Source organism: Lactuca virosa, chromosome 8, assembly GCF_052849685.1.
Source record: "Lactuca virosa cultivar CGN04683 chromosome 8, Lactuca_virosa_CGN04683_v6, whole genome shotgun sequence".
Lineage (NCBI taxonomy): Eukaryota > Viridiplantae > Streptophyta > Magnoliopsida > Asterales > Asteraceae > Lactuca > Lactuca virosa.
In genome coordinates this window covers 96,027,097-96,049,312 of record NC_136433.1, presented here as the reverse complement: position 1 = coordinate 96,049,312, position 22,216 = coordinate 96,027,097, and the positions used below count along the sequence as shown (strand labels likewise).

Below are 22,216 nucleotides of genomic sequence, written 5' to 3'. Positions count from 1 at the left end.
CAGAGATCATATAATCCTTCGAGTAAAATAATCCTTCGAGTAAAAGACTCAATCCTAGAACGGTTGGACTCAAACGAGAGCTGCGCAATAGGGTCATGTCCATCACTCTGAGATTATCCAACATGTGCCACATGTGACTTGGCATATTCACTTAGTAGCCAGCTCACATTGCTCAGATCCCCACAAACTACAAAGCAAGCAACATTCAGGCAACGGAAAATCTAACTAGCACACTCTAATTAATCCATTCTATTCACTTAACAGACATACATACTAGCATGCAATACTAAATCTTATACAATCAGGCATATAAAGGAATCTCTCCTATCATATAATACTAAACATATCCTTAGCACTAATCTAGCATGTGATTCACATAGTCATATCATATCACATAATAAACATGTATTTGTATTTTGGGAACCACTTACTTGAGCTCAGCCGATTGCACGCATCACACCCTTTTCTTGATTAGAAATTCCTTTTTTAATTAAATGTTTATTTTATAAAAAAATTCACCAAACCCTCAGTTTGAGTTCAGGCACAACCGAGAGCATGCCCGAATCCTTCAAACCAAGGCTCTGATACCAACTTGTAACATCCCAAAAATCAAGGTAAAAAAAATCATTTTTATTATATTCAAAACACTATTGTAACTTGTTCAAAACATTGGAAAACAATTCAAATAAAACAATTACCAGAGTTCAATCCCAAAGATCACATATTGCTGAAACCGCGGGTGTATGTGTTGCAATCGTCCCGAGCTCTTCATTTGAAAACTGGAGTACCTGAAACATAAACTGAAAACCGTAAACACAAAGCTTAGTAAGTTCCCCAAATACCATATACCATACAATAAGCATATAGTGGGCCCCGCTTGTCATCGGACCCCGTCCGACATCGGGCCCCGCCCAGATACTGCCGAACATATCTGGGTGCTGGCCTCCTCTTCGGTCTATTTCAACCAGATACTGTCGAGCATATCTGGGTGTTGGCCTCCCCTTTAGTCTATTTCAAGCGAATACTGGGTCTATTTCATCCCTACCACTACCACATAATAACATACATAAATAATCACAGACCATCAACAAGTAGTGGCAAACCAGACAATTATCACAAAGACAATCATCTTACTATAAACATCAACTAGTGGGCCGACATTCGTGCCTTCGACCCTCGAACTCTGCGAAGGAGACTCACCTCGAATGCAAAAGCTTCCTGAAGGAATTCCCCAGCTGCTACCCTAACGACACCTCCAAACTAACAGATAAAAAATATCACCTAATTAGCAATTAGGTTCCAATCCATAACCAACTTCATACCAGGGGTAAAAAGACCATTTTACCCCTAACCCAGCCTTGTCCAAAACTAGGACCCAAACTTCAATCTGAAAGGCCCAACGGCCCACTAATCATCCATTGGCCCAATTTTCCAAATTGGACCCAATGCCATATGGGTCTTATCCTAGCCCATATTTTCCTCGAATACAATTCAAGATACCTCAAACACCACTTGGGACAAACTTGGTCAAAAGCATAAGTCAAAAGTCAAAGTCAACGCTCCGAGTTGACTCAACTCGTCGAGTTGTTCCTCAACTCGTCGAGTTCCCCCATTAATCACCAAAATCGCGAAAAGTCGGTCCAACTTGTCGAGTTCACCCCAAACCCACCGAGTTTCCTCTTTAGTCGGCAGAATCGGGAGAAATCATTCCAACTCGCCGAGTTCACCCATGAACTCGCCGAGTTCTTCATTCAGCAAAACCTCTTAACCCATCAAGTCACCAATCTCGAAACTAAAAGCTCCACCACTCAGATCCTAATCTGAAATATCGTCTGGAAGGGTAAAGTTTCCAACTTTACCCTTAAGAACCATTCTATTGGGTAAAAAACCCAAACCCTAAGCTTAAGAGGTTGAGGGCTTACTCAATAATCACCAAAACATCAAAACAAAGCTCATGGATGCAGATCCGGACCTTAAAGGCTGAAAGGTCATGTAGAGTTTCCAACTTTACTATCATTCAAGGCTAGAAGAAGCTCAAAAGCTCAAAAGAGGCCAAAAAAAGGTGTAACACCCGGTATCAGAAAAGCCAAGAAAGGAAAGAAAAGCCCTTGGTCAAAGGAGTCAACTCGTCGAGTCCAAGGAGGAACTCGACGAGTCGAAGCGTGACCTGTGTCGCAGATTAAGTGACCGACTCGGCTAGTCGGGGAGACTGACTCGACGAGTCTGGTCTGGGTTGACAAAACCTAATTTCGGGACTTGACGCCCTATTTAAGCATCTCATTCTCATTTCTAGGGTTTCATTTATAGCCTCCATTGTCCAGAGACGAAACCCTAGCCACCCTAACTTCATTCTAGAGCTTGTGTGAGAAGATTTAGGCTATTGGTGTGCATCTTGAAGATTGTAGAAGAAAGGGAGCAAGGAAAGGAGTATAGATCCAGAGTTTGGGTGACATTCCAGATCATTTGAAGGTATAAAGCTTATACCTTGGCTGTTAATCATTTAGATCCCTTTTCTAGCTTATCTTTTGTTACATTTGGACCATTCCTAAGTGGAATCCGGGTGATAAGCCTTGGAGGATGGATTGGACATTAGATCTGGACACTTTTGAGCTCTAGAAGCTCAGAGTTGTTGGCTTTATCTAGCTAAGGTTCCATATTTTGACCTTGAACTTCTTATTAGCTTGGATTTGGTGTTCTAGCCTCATAACCCCTTGCATGCACGTAAAGTTAGCAACTTTACGTGCAATGCTAGCATAAGGAGTCTAGATCTATGAGTTGGAAGTGTTGGAATAGACTGAAATCGACAGAATAGAGTTGTCACAAGGAGGACTCGGCGAGTCAGCTCATGGACTCGACGAGTCGGGTTGCAAAACCCAAACCCTTCTGTTTATGAGTCGGATCAGTGAGTGGGGTTAAAGAAGGACTCAGCCAGTCTGTGTCTGTGATGGACATGAAGATCATGGTACTCGACGAGTTCAAGGAGGAACTCGGCGAGTCCAAGACAATCTCCTTAGCCGATGAAGATGGACTCGGCGAGTTGTAGAACAACTCGGCGAGTCGGTTGAAGATAGTCCTGATGTGTTAGATGAAGGAGAACTCGTCGAGTTCTCGCTGGACTCGACGAGTGGAGTCGGGGTTGTTTGGGATTTGAGGAGCATGGACTCGGCGAGTTGGTAGAACAACTCGGCGAGTCTAGTCAACTGGAAGGTTGACTTTGACCAGGACCTTGACCAGAGTTGACTTAGTTGACCTCTGGAGGACAGTTAGGCTAAGTTCTATTATTTGGTGTTGGTAGCTCGGTGAGCTAGGAGAGCATCGTTTCAGAGAATAGTCGATTATCAGCCAAAAGATTATCAGCAGAGTTCAGCAGTTCAGGTGAGTTTTCCTCCTAGTAGGAACAGGTCTACGGCCACAATGCCGACCCGTTTAGTTAGCAGTAGTTCCGGACTCTGGTCCGATGCAGTAGTTCAGTATGCTTGATGTCTTTGTGATTCAGGCATGTTTATGTGTTAGTTAGTCCGGACCTCGGTCCGATGCAGTATTCAGTATATGTGCTTATATGCTATGATCATGTTATGCTATGTTCAGTTAGTCCGGACTTCGGTCCGATGCAGGGGGCAAGGCCCCAGCTAGTCCGGACTTCGGTCCGATGCAGGGGGCAAGGCCCCAGTTAGTCCGGATTTCGGTCCGATGCAGGGGGCAAGGCCCCACTTAGTCTGGACTTCGGTCCGATGCAGGGGGCAAGGCCCCAGTTAGTCCGGACTTCGGTCCGATGCAGTGGGCAAGGCCCAGTATGTGCTTTATATGTTATTGTATGGTATGTGGTAGTTTGGGGGAGCTCACTAAGCTTCGTGCTTACAGTTTTCAGTTTTGGTTTCAGGTACTTCTGGTAGCGGAGGGAAGAGCTCGGGATGATCGCATGGCACACACCATAGTTACTCAGCCTGGGATGTTTTACTCTGATAAGAAGATTATGTTTTGAATTAACATTATGATTTTATGTTATGAATTGACAGTTGTGGTTTAAGTAATGTTTTTAAAACGGAATTTTTGGTCACGATTTTTGGGATGTTACAAAAGGGCTTAATGGATGCATGGAGCCCTTAAGACCATAAAGTTTGCACCTTTATGCCAAAATAGCTCCCTAGGACCCTAGATCTGAAAGGGTTTGTCCAAATGGGACATCCAACTCCCAACAACCACTCCATTTGGACCAAAACATGCAAAAGAACCCTAAGAAGCAGATCTATTAATTCACAAAGCAAGTTTGAGACTTTTTACCAGCAAAGTGTCGAAAATGAAGCAAGGATTCGAGATCTAACAGCTCATTCTTATATCACCAACTCTCACCAAGCTTCCCTTCCTTCCAATGGCTTCAAACACACCACAAAAGCACTCAAAATGGCTAACAACATTCAAAAATGCCTTAGGGTTTCGAGGTTAGGGTTTAGGACAATGGTGATTGGAAATGAAGCCGACACATGGGGTTTAAGTTGTTTAAATAGGGTGCAAAACCCCGAAATTAGGGTTTCCCAAACACGTCCAACTCATCGAGTTGGTCCTCTCCAACTCGTCGAGTTGGTCTTCAAAAATACGTGCGACCAACACTTACAACACGTCGAGTTTCTTCCCCTAAACTCGATGAGTTGGCCTTTAGAAATGTGGTTCTATTTCCATAATTGACCTTCTAGATTCCAGATGTTACATGGTAGGTCGCGTCCCACCTTCTAAAAACAATGCGCGCCACGTTCTTTGAAAAACTTCTAAAAATCGTATCTTTTATATGACCTCTTTTTTTGACGTTCTTTATATCCATGCATAGCTATTTATGAGCACAATAGCTTTCATTTGGACTCCGTCGACTAATTCTCACTTTATTTTTAATTATATATTTTTTAAAGAGCTTAGACTGCTAAAACCCGTATAAAAATCATAACTCTTTCATATGAATTCCGTTCTCGACCGTCTTTATATCGACGTAAGTATTTAAAAGATCTTCAACTCTCTTTTATATTGTTTTGCCTAACGATCAATCGATCTAAATTTCGATTTCAGTGTCCACACTGTTGTGCTGAAACTTTGAAAAATCATAACTTTCTCATATAAAGTCAAATTTGGGCGTTCTCTATATCCACACTCTCACTTTTACGATTACTAAGAATTTCGTTTAGATTACTTAGGCTATTAAGCAACGTATATCTGATTCACTTTTTATGACACATATAGTTGTGTCGGTTTGATCGCGAAACTTCGAAGAAGCATAACTTCTTCATACAAAGTCGGATTTAAGCGCTCCTTATATCCACGAGATAGTCATTATGACTACTAAATTCTTAGCTAAGATTATATATTATATATTAAATGTCTATCCCAAATTTGTGGGCATTACATCAGTTTCCTCAATTGAAAAGAAAAAGTAAATTGAACAAATCCAATTGACTTCATCAACACACACCAAATCAATTAGTTTGGTTCGCTAAATATTGAAGTCACGAAAGAAAGACTTGGTTAAAATCAATTCATTGATGATAATCAATTCACTAGTAGCCTTCATCGATGATCATCAACAAGAAATTTCATAAAAGCATCAATTATTCATAAATTAGTAAGATTTTCAAATCACTATGAATGATGAGAAATTGAAATTGAATCAAACATTGAACATTTTGATTCGATGGAAACCTAACACTAAAAACTAATGCTTCCAAGGAATCATATGATTCATAATCATATAGAAATTAGAGAATATATGAAAATCGGAATAACGAAAGATGATCTATACAGAACGTAAAACTCACCGGCGGATTCACTTCTCCATGTCAATTCGCGCGAGGTTCCTCGTCGTTAGGGAAAAATACAATGGTTATGTGGCCGATTCTTGATCAAGAGTGTGAACATGGGCATACGACGGTTCAATAGAGCAAGATAACAAGAGCAAGTTGGGGCAAAATGAAGATTATGGATTTTGTTCCTAGTCCTTCACATATTTCTTAACCGAATCAACAACTTTAATGAAACAAGTCCCATGTTTGGACCAAGCCCAAGGTTTTAGAAGGGAAATCAAACATGTTGATTGAAAATTGAGAACCTAATCCAGCTTTGAACCTAGTCAGAAGGCAAATCAAATACCCTCTTACTCGTTTTGGTTTAAAAGGTCCATCATTTTTGTTTATTTTTATGGAACTCTTGGGGAATAAAATTGATGTTTGTGTGTTAAAAAAGCCAATACTGAATAAGTAATTGGTAAGCCGATAAAGATTTCTCATTGTTTATATAACCTATTAAACATGGAAATGCTTTTAATCACGCGATGGGCTGCTATGAAATCAAAACATGAATGTTTAACATTCAGATGTCCAAACAAGCCTCTATAAATATGGACTCTATTCCTGAAATCCGATCAATCACCTAACAAATCGGAGCCTGAATTCGAATCTTAAAATCTAAGCACGTTACGACCCAAAAAAATCTAAGCTTGAAACTGAATCTTGTACTGTGGGCACATTGCAATCCAAGATGTATATGCTGGTAGCGTCGAAGGTCGAAGAAATAAAAAACAATATCAAAAGTTTTCGAAAAAGAAATCGAAGGAAATATTGGTGTTGTGCACAATGAATTTGGAGCTTTGGAAGAAAGATTCCAAAATTAAATTGGATTGTTAAAGAAATTATGAGAGTAATTGTTGAAGAAGCAAGATAAATCAATATTAAAATCTGGCAATTTAGAAGAAATTGAACTTACGTTTCACAAATCTAGAGTTAAAGTTGTAAACAAGAACCTAACCATCTAAGCTTAAAATTTGAACAACAACCCTAAAAATTAAATTCTTAAACTGATCCCTAATCCCTACCCGTCGATTATAAGAAGAGAAACAAAGCCGCAATCAGAATCGAGGGTGTGATACGATTATCTGCTTCTTTGGTGGAGCTCTCCATTTGGTTATCTAGTTTGATATTCTGAAAAATCAAAAATCTAAAAAGGAAATCCACACATGCAATGTTCTATTTTTGTGAAAACTTAATGACTTTTGTGCATTATTTCACTTATTTACAAAAACAAAAAACAATAATTAATTTTTCCCCATAAAAACCATTAACTGTTTTACACAAGGTTGACACATCCCCTCATCGAAAACTTCAATGATACCTTGTGTGCAAGTATCTATATGATCGTAGAGTAGATTTTCTCAACTTGGTTTGATCAACTCTATTTCATCCATGTTTTTAGGTTTTACAAATTGGGCGTGGAAGAGAAATCCCTTATTTCAATAATGCACTCATGAAGGTGTCAACCTGATTACTGGTGGCCCTACATGAAGCGGGATGTAGCCTGGTACATCGAGAGATGCTTGACCTGCAGGAAGGTCAAGGCCGAGCACCAGAGGCCTCACGACAAGACATAGCCGTTGGATATCCCTATGTGGAAATGGGAAGATATTACTATGGAATTCATCACAAAGCTTCCCAGGACCGCACGGGGAGTGGATTCGATTTGGGTCATCGTGGATCGATTGACCAAGAGTGCCCATTTCATACCGATCCAGGACAACATTTCGGCCGAGAAGTTGGTTGATATCTACATCCCAGAGGTAGTAGCTCAACACGGAGTGCCAATCTTTGTGATTTCTGACAGAGACGTGCGGTTCACTTCCATATTCTGGAAGAAGTTTCACGACGAGTTGGGTACTTGTCTGCACTTTAGCACCGCTTTTCACCCACAGACGGATGGTCAAAGCGAGCGGACCATCCAGACCTTGGAGGATATGCTGCGAGCATGTGTTTTAGACTTCGGTGGTAGCTGGGATACCTACCTTCCCTTGGCAGAGTTTTCTACAATAATAGCTACCACGCGAGCATCGACCGTCCTCCCTTCGAGATGCTGTACGGGAGGAAGTGCAGGACCCCGATTTGCTGGGGTGAGGTTGGGCAGAGAGTCATGGGGAGTACCGAAGTGATACTCAAGATGACGGAGAGGATCCAACAGGTCCGGAGCAGACTTCAGACTGCTCAGAGTCGGCATAAAAGTTATGCCGACAAGCACCGTCCGGACCTGGAGTTCCAGGTCGGAGATATGGTTCTCCTGAAGGTGTCACCTTGGAAAGGTGTCATCCGGTTCAGGAAGCGGGGCAAGTTAGGCCCCAGATACATCGGTCCTTTCAGGGTTGCTGCCCGGGTGGGCAAGGTAGCATATAGGCTGGATCTGCCAGCCGAGCTCAGTCAGATTCATAGTACCTTTCACGTCTCCCAGCTGCAGAAGTGCCTGGTAGACGACTCTTCAGTAGTGCCTCTAGAGGATATTCAGGTGGATGACATGTTGAATTGCATTGAGCGACCAGTAGCTATCCTTGACAGGAAGTTGAAGGATCTGAGGAACAAGAGGGTCGAGCTGGTGAAGGTGCAATGGCAGCACTGCAAGGGCTCAGAATGGACTTGGGAGCCGGAGGACGAGATGCGGGAGCACTACCCCGAGCTTTTTCCAGATGCAGTAGCAGACTTCGAGGACAAAGTCTAAAATAACTGGGGGAGATTTGTAACGCCCGGTTCCCGGTACGTATTCTTTATTATAAGTTTTTGCATATTTACTCAGGGACTCGACGAGTTGGAGGCCCAAATCGTCGAGTAGATGCGAATGATTGGACGCGGGTGGAAGAGTCTACTCGCCGATTCGGAAGCCCCGACTCGACGAGTAGATCTGCCTAGATGAAACCCTAAACTTGAGGGTTTGCACCCTATTTAAACAAATTATAGGGTCTCCACTCCAGCCTCCATCACCCTCAGACTCTCTACACGAAACCCTAATCAAATGTGAGTGTTCTTGAGCTATTTTGGTGCCATTTTAGTGATTTGAAGCTTAGAGAAGGAAGGAAGGGCTTGGAGATCCAAGGAGAAGGCAGTGGATCCAGAGTCTTGGTTGCATTTCCAGCTTGTTTGAGGTAAAAAGCTTCAACCTTGGCTTTCCATCACTTAGATCTTCTTTAGGGCTTGCATCTTGTCATTTTTGGGACATTTCTAAGTCACTTTCGGGATTTGAGTGTATATAAGAGTGATGACTTCAGATCTTGAACCTTTAAGGGTTCCCATGGCATAAAGGTGCCAACTTTATGGCCATGGGAGTCCCATGCACCATGTAGACTTCATTTTAGGTCCTTATAAGCCAATTAACCAATGCATGCACGTAAAGTTTGTAACTTTACGTGCTATATCGATCTTAGGAGGTCAGATCTAAGTTCTGGATGCATTAAGCCCGACTAAAATCAACTTGGTAGACTTGGATTTTGGGGGACTAGGCGAGTCGCTCTTAGGACTCGGTGAGTCGGGTTATGGTTCCCCAACCTTTTCCGTTCTGATCGATCTGGTTGAGTCTAGAAGAGGACTCAACAAGATGGGCGTGAATATGGACTTGAGGATCAAAAGAACTCGACGAGTTCGACGATGAACTCGACGAGTTCAAGGCAATGTCCCAACTTGCATGAAGAAGGACTCGACGAGTTCAAGGAAGAAATCGACAAGTCAAGGGCTAAACACTTCAACTTGTATGAAGAAGGACTCGACGAGTTCATGGACGAGCTCGGCGAGTTAAGAGAAAAAAGGTCCCGATTCTATATGAAGGAGAACTTGACGAGTTCTTGAAAGACTCGACGAGTAGGATTGAAGTTCCATGGTTTTTGTGGATTATGGAACTCGACTAGTTGGTGGACCAACTCGGCGAGTTGAGTCAACCAGATGTTGACTTTGACCAGGGTGTTGACCTTGACTTTGACTTTGACCTGAGTTGACCCTTGAAAGGATTAAGAGTATGAAATGATAATTAAGGAAGGTTGTTATATGTAGGAGTTTGAGAGGAGTTGATTCCCGCATCGAGGATAGTTCAGACACTTCTCGACATTGAGGTGAGTTACCTTCCACTAGAAGTGGGTCTACAGCCACAATGCTGGCCCACTAGTAGGGATATGTTTGTTAGGCAATTGTCATTGTGATAATTACCTGGGTTTGCCACTATATGATATGTTCTATATGCTTGTATGTTATCATGTTAGGTGATAGTGGTAGTAGGGGGAATAGTCCCCATGTTACGGTTGTTAGGACCGAAGGGGTAGGCCGGGCACCCCGGTATGCCTGACGGTATGATTATGTTATGATATTATGTGGTAAAAGTAGAGGGTGAAATAGTCCTTGTAACCGGTTGAGATAAACCGGAGGGGTAGGTCGGACACCCCGATATATCTGACAAGGGTAGGTTAGGCGCCCCGGTATGCCTAACATGGTAGGTCGGGCACCGAGATATGCCTGACAGAATGTTTATAGTATGGTATGTGGTATGATGGGGGAACTCACTAAGCTTTGTGCTTACAGTTTATAATATTGTTTTTAGGTACCTCTTCATCGAAGGGAAAGGAGCCGGCACAGTAGCAGCGCATCACACACACACATGATTTCCGCATTATGAGATTTTTGGGATTGTACTCTGACATTATTACTATTTTATGATATAGTTTTGAGACACGTGACTATGTTTTATGAAATGATATGAATCGATGATGTTTTTCAGTAAACTGTGTTATAATTTGCTTATTTAAAAACAAAATTTTTGGTCTTGAAAATTGGGATGTTACAGTTTATTTAAGCATATTTCATTCCATTTCTAGTTAATATTCATGCATATTTTACCTTTTGTTATATATATATATATATATATATATATATATATATATATATTGGGTACTTTCTAGTCTTTGAGTATAATTGCAGATTTTTAGAAGACTAATGCGGAGCGGAGATGTTCGGGGAACACAGAAATCGATTGGACTTGAGGATTGAGGAATCAAGGCTTGGTAACTATTATGGAGATGATACAAAAATGGGCTTGTTGTTGAATGGAAGATTGAATAAATATGGGTCTTGAACTTAAAAGAAGATGAAAGAAATATTTGAGCTAACATATTTGATTTCTAGAGTGGGTATTCGAGCTTTGGACGACTAAGATGAGGTGAACTGGGTAAAAAATTGAAGAAATCTTGAAGAATCATGGATTATAACCGAATGGAGACAAAATGGTCTAGTGAGCTACGACAATGCAGACCCAAGAAACAAACAAGCCCAAATCAAAGTCGACACGCATTCTACCCACCTGGGTGCACACGACCCGCGCATCCTCAATAAGGGTAAATTTGAAATTTCACTTTTTGGCTGCTGTTTGGGGAAGGTTGGTGAGACTCTTTTACACACCTTGGATATCCGAAAATTGGGCATTCTCTACATTTTTGAAGATTTGAAACTTGAAGAACTTCATTCTTCAACTCTTTTCATTTGGGATTAATCTTTGGTATTTCTAGCTACTTTTTATTTTGCTTAAACTTAGCCATGTTATACTAAGTTAATCTTGGTTGATATTAGAAGCAATATTTGAATGTTTGGTTGATTTTGAAGAACATCAAGAACTTGTGTTTGAATCTTTACAAAAATATTCTCTATTTTAGCATCTTGTGTATCCATATGTCTTTATTCATGAGTTTAGATGTATGTTTAGTGATTAGTTGGCTAATTTCTTGATTAAGTAATGGATCTTCAAATTAGCAAGCAAGAAATGGTTCTTGTGTTTGTTTTCCTTTCACACAATCATGAAAGTATTTTCTCCAACATGGTAGTGAAAAATTTTTGATGCCTTTTGGATTTGGTGGCTTTTAAATCTTAATGTTAGTTGATTTTGATTAATTACATGTTTCATAGAAATTATGACTTTAACTAAGAAAATGTGTTATGCGCTTTTTAAACGATTATATTAACTAAGAAAAGTCCATGTAATATTAAGAATATTGGATTGCTATATCCAAATTAGAGATTCATTAAAAGTATTGCACCTTGGGTTCTAATAATTTATTTATCAAATGTTCAAATGATGAACTTCCAATGTCAACCATTTCCACCATCTTGATTTACTTCAACTTTTCTAGATTAATTTGGGTATAGATTTATAACAAAGACTAAAATCCCCACTTTTATTTTTATTGTCGTTTCATAAATATTTTTACAAAGAGATTTACATTGAGTTACAAATTGAACTAATCCTCGTGGATTCGATCCCTTTACCATTATACGCTATTTTAGTGTACAAATTTCAGGGTTATTTATTTGTTGGCCTTGACAACCACCACCCTAGACTATAATTGTTATTATGAACTTCTCAAATATCATTTGAGGAGCCATTACTTTTATGCATTGTAACTAACACTATTGTATCAATTCCACGAAATGAAAACTTCACGCGACTACATAAAACCTGAATGCATGGCCATGTCATTACCAAACAACCAACTCTTAATTTAAAACCCAAATGCATGGCCATGACTCATTACCAAACAACAACTCTTGATTTTTAATTTCTTGAAATCACGCGGCTACACAACCAACTATATACAATGGTGTCACATCTTGGGCCACAAAATTCAGATATCAATGATCCATTTAGATGCATCCTTACATTACAATCAAGAATCGACAATAAGATAACATTTGAGGCATTGAAATCCTCTCCATGTCGAAACTATCATACAATTAGGTGGAATCGTGGAATTATCGGTTTATGGAACATAATATGATACACATTTTAGTTGAAACACAGGACTACTAAATAAGTTCTTTTAATTTATTATTGTAAATTAAGATAAAAAAGGTCCTAACTAATTGATTATATTTTTGATTTCTTAAATTGTTGCGGGTTTGTCTCATGAATTACAATGTTTATCAGACACAATTTCCCCTGTCAGGCTCCAACCAGGTCAAGATCATGTAACGTGTGTACTAGCACCAGATGGCAAATATAAGGTGGAACTATTAAGGAAAAATATAGAACGAAAGGTTGCTAATAACACCAACCATCCTAAGATAATATGGAGCAAAATTATCCCCATAAAAGTCACAAGCTTCATCTGGAGGGCTACGATGGGAAGGATCCCTTCTGTAGTGGCTCTTTCTCACAGAGGTGTTAATGTGGATTATTGTTGTTGTAGTGCATGTATTGGTGGTTTGGAATGTGCCAATCACATTTTAGTGGAGTGTCCCTACGCAGTTTCAGTTATAGAGGCGATATGGAGATGGTGTGGCATTAACCAGACAGAGATACACAATATAAAAGATCTTATCAGGTTTTGCTGCCACATGGGGCAGGTGTCCCAAAAAGAGAGATATATTCACTGCCATATGTTACGGGTTAATTTGGAATCTGTGGAAGGCTCGGAACAATCGACTATTTTAGGCTGAGTTTATTACCCCTCCCCGATTGATAGAGATCATCAAGTCACAGGTGTTCTTATGGCTGAAATGTAGGAGTAATGAGGCGATATGCACTTGGGAAGAATGGACTTCTTCCCCATTTTCATTTTCTTTTTAATTACTTCTCTTGTATTATGTAAGATATTTCATCTCCTTTAGCTTCTTGCTTTTAGGTTGAGTGTTTTTATAATATATGGCCGTTTCCAAAAAAAAAATGATTAAATCCAATATTTGTATTAATGACACTAGATTTTCCCTTATTTAAATAAATGATCATTGAGTTTTTTTAAGTCACGTATTCCATAGAATGCAAAAGAACAGTTGAGTGTGAACTATAAACTCACAAATAGTCTAGAGACATGTGAGAATGAATATAAATAACATAATCTTTTGTTGTAAGGATCCCATAAAAACCTTTATATAATGGAAAAATTCAAAAAAATACTAAGTTTTCATAAAAATATGATTTTAACGTTTAGTTTTTTTTCCAATTAAATCATTATATTTTGTTTTTTGTTTCAATTCTCACCTAAAATGTGATGTTACCAAAAAGTGACTAGCCATCATATCATATTTATGCTACATCTTTAAGATTGAGATGTTACAATGTCACATCAACAATAACCTCGTTAAAAGTTATATTTTTTGATTTCTTAAATTTTTTTAAAGGTTGTGAAAATCACTTTTCAAATATGTTTTTTTAGTTGTCCAACAATTTATTAGAATCTTTTTCAAATAAACATAAAAAACAAATAAATCAATAAATTATTTTGAAACTCAATCCTAAACAACCTTTCAATATTAATATTAACGGTGCCATCAATGCTACAACAACATTTCTAGAATAACCAACGTTCTAAATAACGTGAAGCGTGGCTTGGCGGCAAGGTAAAAGTTAAGTCATGACAAGCCTTGGCGAGCCATGACGTTTTTCAAGGCGTGACTATTATATATATATTAAAAGAGATAAATCATATAATTATTGATTTTTATCAAGTATATCAAGTTTTTAGAAGCGTTATATTAGTATTTAATATAAAAAGTTAATAAAAACTCAATTATTTTAGGCACGAAAAAAAAACATGCGCCTTGAAAAAAACTCGCGCCATATCGCGATAAGGCGCGCCTTGACACGTTATTTGGGAGCCACGCTTAACAAACCCGCATTGGACGTTTTTATAACGGCTACACCATGGCTCGCGCCATACGCGTTTTTTAGAACCATGAAATAACTAAGGTGCTGTTTGTTTTTTAAAAAAAACCACTTCAGACCACTTATTGCTGCCCCGCGCAGCACACGCGCAACACTTAGCCCTTCGCAGCTGTTTGTTTTTCAGAAGACTTCTGACTTAAAAACTGCTGCGTGTGTGCTGCGTGGCGCAGCACTAAACCAACCGCTTCAAACCTCTTCACGCCTTAGTTTAACTTACTGCAGTAGTCTGCAGACGTTAAAAAACAAACATACTTTTTATTACATGCTGTAGCCGTTTGTTCCACCTATTCTGCTACAGAGGATTGCAGAGGTGGTCCGCAGACTTCACACATTTTCTCTTCGAAAAAACAAACAGCACCTAAGGCTTGTGATGACTTTACCGCTGCTTTAGTTTTGGGCCAATCACAAAATTCTTACTAGACTTTGGCCCACATATACCCATAAAAAGTGTTGTACACTTGATGCTTCTAAGCCCATTGTCTTCCTGGGCACCATGGCCCTGCTGCTCCTATTGCCCTGCATTGTTCGTTATCCCTAAAATTATTTCATTTTAAAAGTCTGTTTTTTTTTTTTTTTTTTTTTTTTTTTTTTTTTTTTTCCTGCTAGCAAGTGTACTTCTGATCCCACGTCATGTGCACGGTGTACCTTTCTTTCCTTGGTCGACCATTCACGTAGGGATAATTACCGTCAATTGAATATAACATTATGTTTTTTTTTCAATTAAGTCACTATATTTTATTTTTTTGTTTCAAATTTGGCACTTAAAATGTGATGTACAAAAAATGTCACGTCACGCCATGTCAATGTCACGTCTTCAAGACGGACACGTCACTATGCCACATCGACGACAACCTGGTTGAAAAGTTATATTTTTTGATTTCTTAAAAATGACTTTTTTAAAGGTTTTCAAAATCACTTTTTATAGGGAATATGACTCATTAAGGTAATTAACTTTTCGGTTTGTTCACATCTAGGTAACTATCTATTTTTTGTACACATCTAAGTAACAAACTTGTTGGAAGTGTTCACATATGACCATTATGACCTGCTGTAGCAGGTTACATCCTAGATGTAAACACTTTTAACAAGTTTGTTACCTAGATGTGTACAAAAAAAATAGTTACCCAAATATGAACAAAAAGAAAAGTAAGAGTAAATTACACGAATAGTCCCTGTGGTTTGGGAGAATTTGTGTTTTTGGTCCCTAACTTATTTTTGTAACTCGGATGGTCCCTACTGTTTATTTTTGTTGCATGTTTGGTCTCTGTCTTACCTAAGAAGACTATTGTGCCCTTATTAATTTATTTTTTAATTAATTTTCTTATTTATGTATTTATTTTTTATATATTTAAAAAAATTAATAGATCCCACATATATGTATCTCCTCACCGTAAACCTGAAACCACATTTGAGAAATTTAATTTGGGTCTCATCAGTCACCATCCCATCTCTCATTCTCCTCAACTTCTATTTCTTTTCCATATTTAGTGACATCGACGTCTTCACCATCCTTCTTTTTTTGGTCCTTCAACTCTGGTGAACCAACACCATAACCCACTGTCTCTTCATCTTTAGTGGGTTGTGGTGTTGATTCGACAGAGTTGAAGGACTGAAAAAAGAAGGGATGGTGAAGACGTCGGTATCACTAAAGATGAAAAATAAATAGAAGTTGAGGAGTATGAGAGATGGGATGGTGAGGAGATACATATATGTGGTGTCTATTAATTTTTTTTTAAAATATAAAGAATAAATACATAAATAAGAAAATTAATTAAAAAAAATAAACTAATAAGGACACAATAGTCTTTTTAGGTAAGACAGAGACCAAACACGCAACAAAAATAAACAGTAGGGACCATCCGAGTTAAAAAAAATAAGTTAGAGACCAAAAACACGAATTCCTCCAAACCATAGGGACCATTCGTGTAATTTACTCTTACTTTTCGTTTTGTTTATATTTGGGTAACTATTTTTTTGTACACATCTAGGTAACGAACTTGTTAAAAGTGTTTACATCTAGGATGTAACCTGCTACAGCAGGTCATAATTGTCATATGTGAACACCTCAAACAAGTTTGTTACCTAGATGTGTACAAAAAAAGATAGTTACCCAGATGTGAACAAATCGAAAAGTTAATTACCTTAATAAATTGTATTCACTTTTTTAAAAGTGTTTCTTTAGTTGTCAAACAATTTATTAGACATATTTGTTTTTTTAAAGAAAACAAATAAGTCAATATTTCCTTTTGAAACTCAATCCGAAACACCTTTCCAATACCCATAATACCCATATTAGGCGTGCGACTATAGGACAGCTGCAACTGTGTGTTTCTAGCGATGCATAATACCCATATTAGGCGTGCGACTATAGGACAGCTGCAACTGTGTGTTTCTAGCGATGGATTACTGCTGGCTGCTGCTTCAACTTTGGCTGATGGACAAAATTCTTACTGGACTATTAATTTTGGCCCAAAAATACCCATAAAATGCTGTAAACTTGATGGCCGTAGGCCCATTGTTTTCCTGGGCCATGGTCCTGCTACCCCTTACCCCGCATTGGTCGTTATCCCTAAAGCTTATTCAGTTTAAAAGCTAGTTTTTTTTTCCCGCTAGCAACTGTACTTCCGTTCCCACGTACTTCCAGTTCCATGGCCAAACATTCACCTAGGGATGATAATTACGATCAATTGAACATCAACGCTCTATTCGAGTCCTTGTTTGCTGTTTCCGATTCCGCCTTAATAGACGCCTCATTCGATGGCTTTGTCGAATCTAGGTCTACCGATTCCCACCAAAACGATGATGATTTTATCGAACGTGCTATTCACCTCTCATCCGTATTGCTCGAAGCTGGCAAGAGATCCGCTCGTAAACGCTCTTCCGTTCATAATGCATCCGTCTGGCCTCTCTCTCCAGACCTCACAATCAAGGTACGTATTTCGAATTTTAATTTGCATCGTCTATTGAATTTTGTAATTGATATGATTTTTGTGGTGTTTATTTATCATGTGATATTATTGATTTCTAGGTTTTCTCTATGCTTGATACCCAAAGCCTATTCTGTGCCGGGGCTACGTGTTCGTTTTTTAAGATGTGCGCCATAGATCCTTTGTCTTATAGTAATATTAACTTGGGTACTTTAATACCCAAGATCAAACCCAAGATCAACAACAACAAAGATGCTATGGTATCTACAATGATTCAACGAGTTGGAAGTGCGCTTCAGTAATACCTCTTAATTCCCTCTTGAGATATGGCTCATTTTGTCATTTAATTATGTTTGGTTGTCATTTAATTATGTTTGCTAAAATTATTATTGTTGGGTAGTATTTTCTGGAATCCCTTTTCATTCCAAGAGCATATAATAACTAGCTCCATTGGGTCTCAAATGATTTATTATTTGCATCCATGTATGCTTGCTTCATAACCCTAGTTCTGTACACACAAGTGATGATATCATGATACTCACACGGCTTTATATATATACAATGAGCTTTAAAGTGTTGTAGCTTGTTCAATTCTTTTTAAGTTCATAGGCTGCAGACAGTTTATAATCAATTAGGGATTAGCATCAATTCATTCTGGCCAGACAGTTTCCAATTTCTGATTACCATTGGGCCTTAGAAGCATGAGGAATATTGCCTTCCCTTTTTATCCATGAGAAACTAAAATGACATGTAGAACATCCTACTTTATGCTGCTGTGCACAATTACACACTTTCAAGCTTGAGGCTGAGGTATTCGATACATTGATTTGGTGAGTTTTGTGAATGCATATAATTTTGCATTCTGTGGTCTGGTATCATGGCAATTAGGGATGTTATTCGGTCCGGAACCGAAAACCGAAGTGGAACAAAAATAGGAACCGAAAACCGGACTGGTTATACCAATAAGAACCAACTTGGCATTAATTGTTTATTAGTACTATAAATAATGCACTACAATATGCACACACTTACTAATATCTACTTCTTCAACTTAAGGTCTATTAAGCTTGGTGTACTTCCACCTTATATCAACGATGATGATGCTGATTATGATTATCAATGGGGTGTTAAGAAGTTCCGACAAAGAGATGAGTCACCTTTCCTAACAGGCTCTTGCTTGAGTTCTTTGAGTGTGAATGGTGGTGTACCTGGGTATGTTTTCATGAATGAATTATTATTGTACAAGTATAAAGTATTTATTGACACTGTATGTGGTAATTGCAAGGTCTCGTTTGAGAAGCTTGCAACTTTATACAATTGAAATGAAGGATGAGACAACACTTTCGGATGCACTTTCGACATCTTTGTCGGTTTGCCATTCTCTTGTTGAACTAAAATTTGTGAACATGTAAGTCCCTTGGCTTTGTTGCTAACTTCTCTCTTCAGTATGCTTGTTAATGAGATTGCTGCTTATCTTTGTCTGTGGGTGTTAAGTCTTATAATAAGTCCCTTGGCTTTGTTTCTCAAAATCACGTTTACCTAAAAATTACTGAGCTAGGGAAGAATGTAAAGGCTGACTTTTTAAGCGCGCTCCATGACTGTAGAGTAGTTATAAACTTCATTGTAGTTTTCTACATTATAAAAGTATAGAGAGAGGAAAAATGGCATTTTTGCAATCGTAAGCTTTTTACAGTCATCTTGAACTACCAGTTAAATCTTGATATCACTTGTTATTTGTATTGTGCTTCCTGAATGTCCATTTTTTTATTGTGAAACACTAAAAAGTTTTTTTGATGACAGGGATGCTTATATCAGTCGTATACTGGAGTCCGTGAGTAGATATTGTCACTTGCTAGAGCGTTTTATCTTTGAATTCAGCGGAAGTTTGTCCATTCTAAACTTTGTTGATGATTTTTTTTTTTAATATTTGAAAAGACTGTAGAATCAATTCAGTGAGATCTCATCTCACACACAATGCAGGCAGACCTGATTTAGTAGAAACCTCGGTGTGCAAAGAATTTGTGGTCAACTGCCCTAAGATAACCACTTTGGTACTGCAAGCATGCGAACTGTTTCCTTCTGAAGCTTTCCAGCTGGTGAAGGTATCCATTGTCTCTCTCTAGTATTTGAAGAACACATAAATATGTTGACTTTTTAACATGTGAAGTTGCCCTGTTGATTAATTATGTGTTAGTAATCTCCATTGCAGGGGTTTAACGAGTTAAAATATGTTGATTTCTCAAATTGTTACTCACTCACTGGTGCCTTTTTAGAGTAAGTGGCCTTGAACGTTTATTAAATTACATCCCTGATATCCTTCAATGATCCTTGTTATTTTTTTGGGTTATTTATTAGAAAGAGTCATTTGGTATTTTAGTGGTCATATTTTGTATTATTTGGGTGCAAAAATTTAGTGGTAGAAATTGTAGGAACATAATGCTTATAAATTATTTCTTTCATTTGTATGTTGTGGAGAGTATTTATAATCATGAGTAATGTTTGTTTGGTCTCCAAACATTTAACATTTAATTGTGTGGTTTTCCATCATTCACAGGGACCTTGCCACCAAAGGTGGTGGAAATAGTTTGGAGGTCATGATTTTACGTTGGTTGGATCTTGATAAAGTAAGAACATTTAGGTTGCGTTTAGTTACGGAAAAACAATTTTCATTTTCCGTTTTTCGTTTTCCCTTTTCAGTTTTCGTTTTTCGTTTTTAGTTTTCATTGGAAAATTTAGAAAACGCGTTTAGTTAAAACTTATTCATTTTTCATTTTTAGTTTTAGAAAATTAGAAAACGTGTTTAGATGTGTATTTTTTCTACCGGTTTTCATTTTTAGAAAATGGTATCGGTGGTAGGGTGAGGGTGGGGGCGGCAGCGGTCGTGGTGGTGGCGGCGACAATTGTGGCGGCGGTGGTGGTGGTGATGGCGGCGGTGGCGGTGGTGGTGGTGATGGGGTAGTGGTGGTGATGATAGGTCGGTGATTGTGGTAGTGGTGTGTGTGTGTGTTTGTGGGTGGGTGTGGGTGTGCGTGTGTGTTTGTGTGTGGGGGTGTGTGTGTTTGTGGGGGTGGGTAGGTGGGTGTGTGTGTTTGTGGGGGTGGGTAGGTGTGTGTGTGTGTGGGTGTGTGTGTGTGGGTGTGTTTGTGGGAGTGGGTGTTTGTGGGTTTGGTTGTGTGTTTGTGGGGGTGGATGTGTGTGTGTGGGTGTGTTTGTGGGAGTGGGTGTGTGTGTGTGTTTGTGGGGTGGGTGTGGGGAGTGGGTGGGTGTGGGTAGGTAGAGATGTGGTGGGTTGAGGGTGTTAAGGTGAGGGTAGGTGGGTGGGGGTGGGAGTGGGTGTGTGTTTATATTTTAGAAAAATTTTGGAATCAGAAAAATGTAGAAAACAATGATTATCGGTTTTCCAAAAGTTTCCAACTTCTTTGTAATTTTACTCATTTTTCTTGGAAATTTTTTCCGGAAAATGGCCAATTTTTCCGCAACTAAACGCATCCTTATTTTCCCTAGTTTCCTTACCTCTATTTTTTCTATCTTCTTTCCGTAACACATGCGATGTGATATTGTGGACAGGTGGAGGTTAAGAAGTTTATGAAAGCTCTTATTGCAGGAAAGCTCAGGCAACTAAGACATCTTGTGAGTGTGATTTTTTGCTTTGTTTTTCTATTATTGTTGCTTGAAATTGTGGGCATTTGGTCAGTACTAGACTCCTTTTAAGTTTTAAAAGGTGATTAAACTTGTTAATATTCGCCAAAGTGGTCATCATGACCTACAATAACAGGTTTCCATATTTTTTTAGAGCCAGGTTGCATGTTACTGCTCTGATTCTTATCCTTTATATTCTTGGAATCTAATTTAAAATAAATGATGTGTGTCCCTTTCCCTTCAACAGGACATATCCGAAAGCGGTGGTCTAGTAGATACCGGTGACGACGGTGATTTACGTTTTGGTGTGAGGTATGGCGGACAATTTATCTATCTTTGATGTCTGTCCTGTGTCTGTGACTATGTGAATAAAAAAGTTTTATCTTACCAATTGTATGTCTGTATGTCTTATTCTGTGACTATGTGAATAAAAAAGTTTTATCTTACCAATTGTATGTCTGTATGTCTTGTGCAGTGGCATTATTCCCTCAAAGAAACTATTGAAACAAAGACCTGATTTCTGCCTTGTTAACAAAATCTGTTGAAACAAAGGCCTGATGTGTTGTGCAGTTTCATATGATATCATGATAGTATATAGATTACTCCTACCGATTGAATTTGCAGCAGTTTTGTTGAGATGAACAATTGAGCATCAACTCTTTGTACTTACGTTGGAGCTATTTCTTGCCAGATTTGTGTTGGACCTTGGAACATGAGCATCAACATAATAATGCACTCATGTATGATATCATTTAATTGACTAATCAAGTATGATATCATTAAATGAAGCTTAATTCATAGCTTGACATATTATCATGCTGCAATATAGTATCCTTGTTTTCATATGATTTTAAGTAGTTTATTCATAATTTTATTCTGTTTTCTGAATTATAAGATTCTTCTTATTAGATAGAATTAAATAAAGACTAAAAAAGGAGTAAATTAAACGAATCTTCCCTGGTGCTGAAGGTGCCAAAAGACACATTTACTCTTTCTTTTCAAAAATTAACTCGGACCGTCCATGAGTTTCCATTTCCTTGCACGGTTAGTCCCTATCTCCGTTAGCCATTTGTGGTTGTTTCAGTCCCTCGTTTGTTTTAAACTTGCACACTCCATCCCTAGATACATGAAATGATTGTATTTCCATTTTCTATTTATTTTTCATTTGT

The 22,216-nt window shown here is 38.5% G+C and overlaps 1 protein-coding gene across 1 annotated transcript; it reads left to right on the top strand.

Moving 5' to 3' along the window:
- Positions 1-17,103: 17,103 nt before the first annotated feature.
- On the top strand, positions 17,104-21,846 carry LOC145134123 (F-box protein At4g02760-like). Its single transcript, XM_079069028.1, has 11 exons — positions 17,104-17,411; positions 17,510-17,706; positions 18,465-18,620; positions 18,694-18,816; positions 19,209-19,291; positions 19,389-19,510; positions 19,618-19,682; positions 19,963-20,032; positions 20,976-21,038; positions 21,295-21,359; positions 21,523-21,846. Exons 1-11 carry the CDS (start codon positions 17,130-17,132, stop codon positions 21,590-21,592), a joined length of 1,296 nt encoding a protein of 431 aa, XP_078925154.1. The 5' UTR covers positions 17,104-17,129; the 3' UTR covers positions 21,593-21,846.
- The last annotated feature ends 370 nt before the right edge of the window (positions 21,847-22,216 follow it).